Source organism: Nannospalax galili, unplaced genomic scaffold, assembly GCF_000622305.1.
Source record: "Nannospalax galili isolate Female #2095 unplaced genomic scaffold, S.galili_v1.0 scaffold456, whole genome shotgun sequence".
Taxonomy (NCBI): Eukaryota; Metazoa; Chordata; class Mammalia; order Rodentia; family Spalacidae; genus Nannospalax; species Nannospalax galili.
The window spans coordinates 1,081,814-1,094,092 of NW_008337055.1; the positions used below are offsets into that span (position 1 = coordinate 1,081,814).

The window sequence follows — 12,279 nt, forward strand, 5'->3', positions numbered from 1 at the left end:
TCATACGCTGGCAGGATCCAAGCGAGAAGGTAAAAGTGGAACCGTCTGGATCAGTGTCCTCAGCTCGGCTGAAAAATTACCCTTCATCAAACACCTAACTCCACTGAGAGGTGAAAGGCCCTCGTTCCACACTCTGGAGAACATCTGTAACAGAAAATCCCTCCAGGGACGGAGCGAGTCCTTCCTAAACCCATGAACACTTCGCAGTGGAGGTGGAGAACTCCTCGCAGGCTTTGGTCCCCACCTCAGCCGTGGTGCCGCCTGTGCTGTCCATGCATGCTTTTTTTCTTTCGTTTCAATTAAAAATGTTTTTGATGAGTGTTTTACCTGCATACATGTAAATGCAACACACGCATGCAGTGCCACGGGGACCCAAAGAGGGCGTCAGATCTCCTAGAACTGCAGTTACGGACAGTTGTTAGCCTGACATGGGGGTGCTGGGAACCAAACCCAGGTCCTCTGCAAGAGCAGTCAGTGCTCCTAACCACTGAGCATGTCTCCGACCCCCTTTTTTAAAATTTTTACTTTGCATTGGTGAGAATTGATCCCAGGCCTTCACACACACTACGCAAGCACTCTATCACTAAGCCACACTGCTAGGCCCAGATGCAAACTGTTGGACGAATCCCTCTCCTCGCAAATCTGGTCCTTCAATCTCACCACAAATCAAATTTCACACATTCAAATTTTATAAGGTATTAAAAGATACAAGTGGTAGGCAGAAATCTAAAGTGGCCCAAGAATCTGGCTTCCTTCCCATCCCCATAGAGCAAGAGACAGGTGATTATAAGAACAGGGGTTGTTATACACAATTATTGAATCAACAAAGTCTAAATTCATCCTAAGAGAAAGCATGGGCTGCAAATGGAGCTCAGTGGTAGAGCATTCACCTAGTGTGCACAAGACCCTAGAGGTGGGGTGGAAGGAGGGAGGGAGGGAAGAGAGAGTTTTCTATAGTAGCACATGCCTATAATCACAGCACTTGAGAGGCAGAGGTTAGACTGTAAATTTGAGACCAGGCTAGGTTGCATAGCAAGACCCAGTCTCAGAAAACTAATAAATAAGGGGCTGAGAATGTGTGGTGTGGGCCTGCCCTGTCTAAAGAAACTGAAGCAGCAGAGAACCCAGCTCTGTGGCTCCTAACACTGCAAACTGTCCTGAGGCCATGGGGCAGGGATCTGAACAGCCTCAGAGCTGGGAGTGTCCCTACCAAGGATAAGGGCACAGGGCCTGCTGGTCTACGGCTTAAGGAGATGGGCCAGTCAACTGCCAAGAATGAGGGAGGCCTGGGAGTGAAGAATCACAACGTAAATCGATACTGTTCCTCAGTCCTGGCCGTTAGGACTGCAGTGGCCCCACACCTCTGGCATCACTGGTGCCCTGTCCAGTGCAGTACCTCGGTCCTCCAGCGGGTTCCCAGCAAGGTTGATCGTGTGGAGTCCTGAGTTGGGATTATGCGCTAGAGCACTGGCCAGTTTTAGTGCAAAATCTCTGCAAGGAAACAAAATGGCATCAGTAAATAGACAAAACGCAAAACCGTCCAAGTAAAGTATTTAAAGATTAAAATAAAGTGAGACCTAAAACCAAGACAACTCCGCATTCCCACATAGGGCTGCCTGCAGGGCCGGGGGAGGGGGGGGCAGCTCCAGGTCCAGTAGCTGGGTTGGGGGGTGCTAAGGGAGCAAAAACAAAACAAACAAAACCAACCTCAACATTCTATTATCATGGATTTGCAAACATCCATTAACACCCTTGTAGGGAATTTATAGATTCATAACCAAATTACAGTTCACCTTGATTTGCCAAAACCTCATATAGAACCAAATAAAAATGGGTAATTTGCCCTGTGGCTTGCCTGTGAAGTATTCCCACAGGCTTCCACGTTCCGGCATTTTCTTCCCAGCTGGTAACAGTGTTCTGGAAGGTTATGGAATATTTAGGAGGTGGAGCCTCACAAGAGGAAGCAGATCACTCGGGGTGGCCCCTGAGGTTTCACAGCCTGGCCTCACCTCCTGCTGGCTGTTTGCTTCTGGGCTGAAGACAGTGTGGCCGGCCAGCTCATGATGCCCTCCCTGCTGTGATGAACCCTGTCCCTTAATCACTGTGCAAAATAGTCCCATCCTTCCACACCTGGCTTCTTGTCAGATGTCTCATAACACCCCGCTCTCATGACCCACTGCTATATGCTTTATGGTACCACAGGCTAATGTTTTAATGCCCAAATGAACCTACTTTCAAGGAGATCCCAGTAGGCTGTTCACTGTCTTACCTCTCACTTCATGTAACACTAATACAAAACTGATTGCTTTAATAACTGAGTTCAAGGTTATTGTTGTTAGCACTGTATTTCACACAAAAGGAAAATCACTATTTTAGTTATATTTAGCCTGAAATAATGCACTAAGTGCTATGGCTACAAAATACCCACCCTTGTCATTAACAGCAATAGAGTCTTTGTTCTGCCAGATTCTAACCCGTGCTCTTCAGAACAAAGCTTAGAGGTGACTATGAGGCCACTAGATGAAGGCTGTGTATGAACTTGGAAAGAAAAGTGACTGAAACGGATCAATGCAGTAAAAGCACGTAACAACCTGGAGAGGCGTCTGAGGAATCCGGGCCATGCGCTGCTCTTGTAGAGACCCGAGCGCAGTTCCCAGCGCCCATGTTAGACAGCTCACAATCATCTGACACTCCAGCTCCAGGGGATCTGACACCCTTTCCTGGCCTCCTTGGGCACTGCATTCACATGTGCATACCCTGCCCCATGATTAAAAATAATACAAATAAATCTCTTTAAAAATCATATGAGGGGCTGGAGAGACGGCTCAGCACTGGCTGCTCTTGCAGAGGACCCGAGTTCAATTCTCAGCACCCACATGCAGCTTACAACCATCTGTAACTCCAGTTCCAGGGAATCCAACGCCCTCTTCTGACTTCCATGAGCATTGCATGACATGGGTGTACTTACATACGTGCAGGCAATACACTCATACACACGTAATAAAAATAATAAAATATTTAAAAATCATATGAAACAATATTGTCACTAATACTAAAGTAAAGCTGCATGCACATTTTCAGTACAAAAGGTGCCTTCTACATACTATATGTGTATTGATTCATCTACTCTCACAACCACAGTTACCAAACGCACCTTAAAGTCAGAGACAGTGGGATGTAGAACTGAATCAGCTGCCTGAGACCATAAGGCATCTGTCCTGCATCCACATGATAAACTACCACACCATGTACCTCAGGAATGTCATACAGCACAGCAGCAGGAAATGACACCAAATACTTGGCTTTCGTGATGATGATGGTATCATGAACTGGTTGATTGCTTTGGGTTGGGTTTGAATGTAAAATGGCCCCCACAGGCTCATGAATCCAAACAAGGCCCCCCAGGTGGTGGCGTTGTTTAGAGACTGTGGAGCAACCGGGAGTCAGGGTCCGGCTGGCAGCACAGGGCCACAGATCTGCAGCTAGCTGGCCATGGCCTGGCCCCTCTGCTGGTCCACCCTGGCTCTCTGCATCCTGCCTCTGGAAGGGATTTAACAGGGTTTTCCCTTGTTACAAAGCCCCTGCCAGTGTGCCTTCACCACCTTGATGCTCCATATCTGTCTCAGCTGCAGGTCAAAACGACCCCTCCCTTAAGTTGTTCTGTCCACGTATTTTGTCACAGTGAGAATAACTCCTATAGTTTTTGTGTATTTTGTTTTTTCAAAAGGGAAAACATCATATATGAGCATCCCAACTTTTTAAAATTATGGACCAGTTAAAAAAGCAAATGGTATAGCACTTAAAGCAACAGGCTGAGGAAAATACTCACGTTCTAAGTCCAGCATTTTCCAACACCAGTTCTTCTAGCCGACTGGACCTGCTCACCACCCTCAAGATCTGCTCACAGACATCGGTGGACTGCAACAGAAGTCACTCTTTGACTAAACACTTTACTTGTTCATTATAAATCAATACAACACACGGTTTCAACTAAATGTGGGTCCAGGGAACGCCATGGCTCAGGTGAGGAAGTCCCTGTTCCCATGTACCACCCCTCAGGTCAATGGGACAAGAGATGTGATAGTGTAGGCTGGTGTCGACCCCAACCCTCATCCCTGTGTCAGAAACTTCTAGGCAATGTGACAGCCTCATCAGGAGGCTTGGGAGGTAATTGTATCACAGGTGTGCCAGCCCTCAATCATTGGATTAGTGACCAGATAAAAAAAGGCCCAGAGAGCTACCTTGCCCCGCCCACCAATAAAGGCACATCTCTGGTTTACCAACCAGAACGTGGGCGCATCACAGAGAACAAACCATTGCCGTAATTGTGGACTTCCTGGTATCCATAACTGTGGGAAACAATAAGTCATCCTATTCATGGCGTTCTGCTATAAGCAGAGTGAGGTAAAATGCACAACTACAATAAAGGAACACAGGGTCGTTTGGTAGTGCTCCAAGTACCCACAAGCCTCTGTCACCTTATCTTAGGAAGAGCAACGGGACTTCCAAGGACAGTGATGGCCATCCCAAGGACGGCCAGGGGTGAGAACGATGAGACACTGACGACACCATTACCGAGTTCTCAGCATGGACCAGGTACTGAACTAAGCTTTGTATGCAGATTTCATTATAAAATCAACGGCTACAGGCATTCTCTTTCATGATAAGATGAAGGGACAAAGAGCTCCACACTGGAGCCGGGACAAACCCATCACGGTTTGGCCACCGAGAAAGCTAAGTAGGCAAAGGACAGAACTGAATAAATGTCTCTCGTGGGAATGGTGTCTTCAAAGTACGTGGCTATATAATTACCATACCCATGGAAACATCTTAAATGGTTAGGATTAGGATATCATGTTAAATAAAAAAGTATGTAATTAGAATGAAACAAAACTGCAACAATCAAAATGGGTAATTCATGTGACAGTCTCAGGGAAACTGAATAGAGGGAACTGTGCCATGGGGGACATGAGGTTCCCCTTGGATTTTCATGTATCCATATTTTTATTTATATACTGTCTTACTCCAAAACTAGGTTAAGGTAGCTCTTGACCTCATGTGCAAACATGCCAGTAAGTGATTTTATAAAGCCTTATTACATGGGGCTGAGAGACAGCTTAGTGTTTAAGAACACTGGCTGCTCTTGCAGAGGACCCAGGTTCAATTCCCAACACTCAGATGGTGGCTAACAACTATCTGTAAAACCAGTCCCAGGATAGCCAACGCTGTCTTCTGACCTCTGTGGACACAGCACAACACCCTACAGGCAATACACTCATACACATAAAATAAAAAATAAATCTTTTTTAAAACTCATTACAACCTAGTGTCTACTTATATCCTTTGTGATATAAACAAAAGAGAAAGCCTGTCTGTGCCAAAGCATTCAGCAAAGCACTTTCTTTTTAAAAATCACCGTGTAATATATTGTAGCTGATATATACATATTGGATCACAAACTCCCAGCCAGTTTTCCCCATAGCCAGAACAGGGTTTGAAGTGTCATGTCCACAGCTCTCTAGGCGGGCATCTTTTCAAAAACGCCAACGTGGAAACACCAAGTCCTGAGGGATCGCTGGCCCCCATCACTCTCACATGTTCAATTCCATGCAGTTCAGAAAGCCACCCTCAGATTGTTCCTAGGTCCGTGCAGCCCAGTCGATTGACAACACAGGGTAAACCATCTCCCCCTGCCCAGTGCCTGCAAGCTACACTAAGCTGGAAGCGATTATGACACGGTACCGTAACTCTATCTCATGATGTATGTGCATGGAGATTGAGTTCTGTGATGTCCTGGCACAAAGCAGCACTTTGGCAGGAACTTTCCTAATTTCCAGAAGTGACCCTGTATCATGACCTCGCCTGGCTAGCAAGACTGTAAAGGTTCCTGTCAGAGCATCCAGAAAAGAAGTCACCGAAGCAGAGGACTGCATGTCCACACTGAGTCTAAACACTGTAATGAAACGAATTAAAGAGTGTGTATGGGGTGGGTCCACTTTAATAGTCCAGTAGGGGAGAGTTGTAACCAGTTATTCATGACCCTACTAATGGCACCAACTTTTATTAAGTGCCAATGACAGGAAAAGCATTCTTTTCTACATCTAAGAATGTACAATGGTGAAGTTTTTAAAGAAACCCACACACAAACCTAGATAGGAAGTAAAATGTGGTAACGACAATAGATCTCTCCATGTCTGCCACATTCAACATGTGCTTAGAAAAACTGACTTTCTAAAACATGAATACGTTAGCTCGCTAATCCTGTGTTTAGCTTAAAAAAAAATCACACATAAAAACTGAATATAAAAGGTAACAAGTGACTTAGCACAAAATGAAAGAAGCATAGAACTAATTCTAGAACAAAAACAAGAACTAAATGTACTGCCTGGCATAGGGTGTCATTGTTTAAGACTTTTTAAAGGTCTGGCCTGTGTGCCCAGCCTAGCGCAGTGGGGCACGCCTTTATTCCCAGCACTCAGGAGGCAGAGGCAGGCGGATCTCTCTGAGTTCAAGGCCAGCCTGGTCTACATAGTGAGTTCCAAGACAGCTGGGGCTACCGGGAGACCTGTCTCAAAAAGATATTAAAAAAAAAAAAAAACTTTTAAGAAGACGCAACAAACACTGACCTGCCTAAGTTACAAACTAAGAAAGCTGAGCAAAAACTGATCCTCACTGCTAACAATGTTGCATTCAGAGATGAGCAGTGCAGCTCATGCCTACAATCCCAGCACCAGGGCAGCTGAGGCAGACATACATGCACTATGGATGGATGGATGGATGGATGGATGGAGATAGATAGATAGATAGATAGATAGATGATAGATGATAGATGGATTGATGGAGATAGAGAGATAGGAGGATAAATGGTAGATGATAGATGGATTTATGGATGATAGATAGATAGATAGATAGATAGATAGATAGATAGATAGATAGTTGGATTAGTGATTGCCAACTGGCTTCAAAACATCAGCACAGAACACATAAATCAAATCTTTCTTGTGCTATTTCGAGAAAGGAGGCCTTTATTGGGCTAAAAGAAATCATTTTAACAATCCTGAGAGTTTGTGTTGCTTGAGGAAAGACACATTCCTGTTACAAAGTCCCAAATGTGTGTTGGTTGTTCCTTCAAATAAGCCCATCCTAGAGAGAGTTCTAAAGGTTCTCAGTTGACACTACCAGCAGAAAAGTAGCCTTTCCTATAGTTTTGGACGATGGTAAATTAGCTACTTTCTTTGTTCTCTGTTGCATTTATTTATGTATTTATCTATTATTTTGGTTGTAGTAACCCACTGAGTCCGCTTAGTGTTACCCGCTGGAATGCTGACTCATCTTGTTGGCTTGATCTTGGGCAAGTGACCACAGCTGCTTTGAGTTCCCAGGTGCGTCGGCCATGCTGTATCCAGAAGATGGCATTCTGGAGCACCCCTCCCCCATCCCCCCCATCCTACATTCTTTCCACCATCTCTTCTGTGATATCTCAACTATCTTCTTCCAGAAAATTTACTGTGTAATATTTGCAAAGACTATATTAATTTCAAAATAGCAAATGTTTAAAACTGAGTCCATGAAAGGGCTTGGACTGCAGATCAGTGGCAACTGCTGCTTCATCCCAGCCTAGGCCCTGGCCTCGACCCTCGGCAGTGTACACACAAAAGTGCAGTTGTATTCTTACATTTAACTCATTTAACATAAAGGCAGTAAAAGCAGTCAGTCCTCCAAGCCCGTCCCCCTCCTCCCCTCCATCCCAGGACACCTGAGGGTGTATAAGTCCTGCCGTTCTTTGTTTTCCCAGGATGAAATGTTCTGGGAAAATCTGTTCTGAACAGTAAAGCAGCTGAAAGAAAGTGATACCTGGGAGGGTTAACGATGAAACACCGACCGGCTGGGTATGTGCTGTTCCGATCCCAGGATCCCTGAGCTAATCCAGTTCTCATTCCTCCAGAGACTCCCCTCACCCAGCTGCACCCCCTGCTGGCTCCATCCTGGACAACCTCCCTGGCAAACACGAGGCTCCAGTTCCGTGATGTCCACCGTGGCTACATGCTCATTCCCAGGTCACCCCCCATCACAGTGAGTAAACACGTGGCTACCTAGCTGGCTGCACTGCACTCCCATCAGACCCACTCCCACATCTGTTTCTCAAGTTCACTAATCTGACTGTGATGATAATAATCAGGAAAGTCAACAGATGTGAAAACACCTTGTCAGTCAGGGACTGTGCCTCTCATGCATCATTTCAGGGAATTTATTCTGTATTTATGAAGCCACATGGCTACAATGAGCCACACAGTCAGATAAGCACAGGACAGAGATAAACAGGACATGAATGCTAACTACCTCACCAAATAGGCATGCAGGAAGCTGGCACCCAGGGAGCTGGGTGACTTATCTCAGGTCCCACAGCCGAGTGGTAACAGTCATAGTGTGAAGCTCCAGTTTCTGACTCCATGCTGTTTTCCTAAGGGGTCCCCCAATGAGTTCAGCCCACTTTTGCACCCACAATGCCTAAGTCACACCCAAACTAGACAAATTCAGATACCTACGTAGCCTGTCCCCCAGACAGTCTCAATCTCCATTTCTGTAGAACCCTCTCAGTTCCTAGTCTCTTAGTTATGAAACTCTGGCCCTCAGACTCTACAACTCTGAAAGCTCAGAGTCTCCAATAAAAACAATATTTAATTATTCCTTATCTAAATGAAGCATCTGAAAGCTAACTCATGGATAAGCACCTGTCCATATGGCCCCCGGCAGAGCATCTCATCTGCACTAGTCAATGAAGCATCTGAAAGCTAACTCATGGATAAGCACCTGTCCATATGGCCCCCAGCAGAGCATCTCATCTCCACTAGTCAAACAGACCGGTATTCCATATGAAATGAACAGATTTCATTTTGCATATACACATGCATGTATGTGTACACACACACACACACACACACACACACACACACACACACAAAGGAGGGTGTCTACAGAATTAACATTAACTGTTATAATTCAATCAGAACAAGTCTAGCTGTTACTATTTCCTGAATCTCTTCACAAGGGAAACTGGGTGAAAATGAAATGCAAGGGGGACATGAAAGCAGCTGTCCGTGGGACATGAAAGCAGCTGTCCGTGGGACTGCGGACGTAACTCCAACAGCTCGTATCAGCTTTCCAGTGAGCCACCGTGGGACATGAAAGCAGCTGTCTGTGGCTATGCGGACGTAACTCGAACAGCTCGTATCAGCTTTCCAGTGAGCACCAAAACCGCACTAAATGAGCCTCTCTATTCTATGAAGCAACTGAAAACAGGGATAGCTTCTCTGAAGCATCTCACACTACACATTACAAAATGTTATGCAGCTCACTTATCTCCTCAAGAAATGAAGTGTGTACGGCTCAGGAGTCCAGGAGCAAAACACGGTATTTCACAGCTTTTGAAATGCAGCAAAGCTAAGAGGCTCTGGCTACATCTTCAGTGACTTACCAGCTTGAGATCCTTGGAGGACAGCTTGGTGAACCACTGGTTATATTCCAGCGTGGCGATGATGGGGATCAGGTCTCTAGAGGCAAAGATAATAGAGAGCTTGAAGGGAGTCTTGCAGGAGAGCCAAGACACACATTTGGGGGGATCTTTTTGAGACAGGGTCTCCCTGTAGCCCCCGCTGGAATTTACTATGTAGACCAGGCTGGCCTCAATCTCACAGAGATCCACCTGCCTCTGCCTCCTGAGTGCTGGGATTAAAGATGTGTACCACCACACCCCGCTTAAGACACTGTCTTTTCAAGCTGAATATGGTAGTCCATACCTGTAATCTCAGTACTTGGGAGGTAGAGGCAGGGAGATGAGGAGTTCAAGGTCAACCTTGGCTGTAAAGCAAGTTCAAGGCCAGCCTGGGATACTTGAGGCTCCATCTTAAAAAAAAAAAAGCAAACAAAAAGACAACATTGCATTTCTTCAGCTTTACTTGCGTGCACATGTAAGGTCAGAAGACAGCTTTTAAGAGTCATTCTAGACATCCCCTCACTGAGTGCTGCTCCCATTTCACAGTAGGAACACTGAGATTAAAGATGTGTGCCACCATATCTGACTTTCTACACTAGTTCCAGATTGACCTCTGGTTGTCAGGCTTACCAGGAAAGCACTTTTACCCACTGGCTGTGTCCCTTGCCTTGCCAAACTATTTTTTTTTTAATTATTTTTATTTTATGTGTATGAGTGTATTGGCTGAATGTGTGTAAGTGCCCCTATGTCATACAATACCCTAGGTCAGAAGAGGGTGTTGGATCCCCTGGAACTGGAGTTATAGATGGTTGTTAGCCATCATGTGAGTGCTGGGAATCAAACCTGGATCCTCTGGAAGCCAATGGTCTTAACCACTGAGCCATCTCTTCGGCCCCTGTCAAACTATTTTGATTGTAAACGATCACATTATCCACAGCAGATCTTCATTCAGCAGGAAGCAGGCAGAATTCCACAAAATTCAATCTCCCCAGCATCTCTGACTCCTGCTTTCCAAGGAAAAGAGACTGTTGCTGTCAAACTTCCTGTTCAGGAAGAAATCTGACTCCACACCTTCGCAAATGTATAAAGCATCGAGAATCCTACACGTTCTCTGGGAAGAGGTTATTTTATTCCAAAAGCAAGAATAATGCCACAAACTGACAAGATGTGCCACAGAGTGGCTTCTCAGTGCTCAGCGAGCATCCCAAGGCCATTTGGTGGTCCTTAGAGCTCCCACTGGGGCTCACGCCCATGAGACAGAGCAGGTGTGATTCCGTCTGATGCCTCATATAACTCTTGAGCCACGGGGTGAAGCTTGGCACATGAGGTCCCTGTCTCCCTCTGTTTCCTTGGCCACCGCTGCATCACACATTCCCCCTCCTACTCCAGACAAACACAGACAACTTCCGAGTCATTTATCGCACCACAGGCTTGCACAGGCCAAATTATCTTCCACTGCTGAGCTCAGTTTTGAAAGTCCACGTGCCCTTCCATGCCTTCTTCACATGCCTTCCCAGAAGCCCCAGCGCAGAGCATTCCATTCCCGTACAGTATCATCTGTCGCTTGCCCATCCATCTCCTACCACCTCAGACTGTAAATTCTTTGAAACCTAAGTTCTGATTTTAGTTCCATGGCATTGGCACAGCCGTATCCCTTTCACCCCAAGAGCCTGAAAAGACACTGGCACTCCAATTTCCACTGACACTGCAGAGAAAGGGAGACAGACACCTCTGCTTCACCCAAGCCACCCGTTTAAATGGGCAGACAACCTGGAGGAACTGTTTGTGCTTCCCAGTGAAAGGGACAGATGTGCAGAGGTGTGAGGGGAGACGCGGGTGGGGGACGGAGGAGGGTCTTTTCTGCATTAAGCTGGGTCCTTCTCCTTTGGGAGGCATATTAACGGCACCATCCAGCGAGTTTCACTGTGACATATCCCTGCGTGCACAGAACATATCTGATCATATTCACTGCACCCCCGTTACTCTTGCCTCCTCCCTGTGACTAGCCTCCTGCTCTCTCTCTATGACAGCCTCTTTGGCTTTCTTGTCACCCTTCCCAACCTTTCCCCATGCCGTCCCACCCACCCCTAAGGCCAGGTTCCACGCATGTGGAAGAACTTTTGCATGATGCCTGTCTTAATCAATCTGACTTACTTTGCTTAAAGTGATAAGCTACCATTCCATTCATTTTCCTGCAAATGATTCTGTTCTTTGTGGCTGAAACTCCATTGTGCAAACAGACTGTGTTTTCTGTGCCCAGTTTGTTGCTGACAGACCCCTAGGCTGATTCCCTAACTTGGCTGCCGTGAACGGGGCTCTAATGCACTTCTGTATTCTGACTCGGGTTCTTTCGGGTCTACACCCACAGAACCACAACCCGTGTCTAGACTTGGATACACCCTGTATGAAACGCGGGCCCACAGGCAGCCAATGAAGACAACACAAGGAGTAGCAGGCAGGCCAGCTCAGCGGCCTCCATCTGCCAAATCTGCTGTTCACACACCTATGTGTTAACTTAGGGTTATTTTAAAAAGGGGGAAAAAAGGTTTAGATTAAAAGCCAAGCATAGGACCTAGAGAGGAGGCTCAGAGATTAAGAGCACTCCCGGCTCTTGCAGAGGACCTGGCTCAGTTCTCAGCACCCACATGGCAGCTTATAGCCTCCTATAACTCCAAGACAGGAGAAGGTGATGCCCTCTTCAGGCCCCAACAGGCACTGCATGCACATAGTGCACATACATGCAGACCAAATACTTATACACATAAGATAAAAATAAATAAATCTAG

The 12,279-nt window shown here is 46.1% G+C and overlaps 1 protein-coding gene across 3 annotated transcripts in view; it reads right to left on the reverse strand.

Annotated features, from left to right (window-relative positions):
* Carmil1 (capping protein regulator and myosin 1 linker 1) overlaps window positions 1-12,279 on the reverse strand; it is a 295,091-nt gene that overhangs the window by 127,269 nt on the left and 155,543 nt on the right. For all 3 annotated transcript variants that reach the window (XM_029563000.1, XM_008831899.3, XM_008831900.3), the window contains exons 9-11: window positions 9,476-9,551; window positions 3,830-3,918; window positions 1,397-1,491 (exon numbers count right to left, since the gene is read on the reverse strand). In XM_029563000.1, coding sequence (XP_029418860.1) covers window positions 1,397-1,491; window positions 3,830-3,918; window positions 9,476-9,551 — 260 coding nt within the window. The remainder of the gene's footprint in view (window positions 1-1,396; window positions 1,492-3,829; window positions 3,919-9,475; window positions 9,552-12,279) is intronic.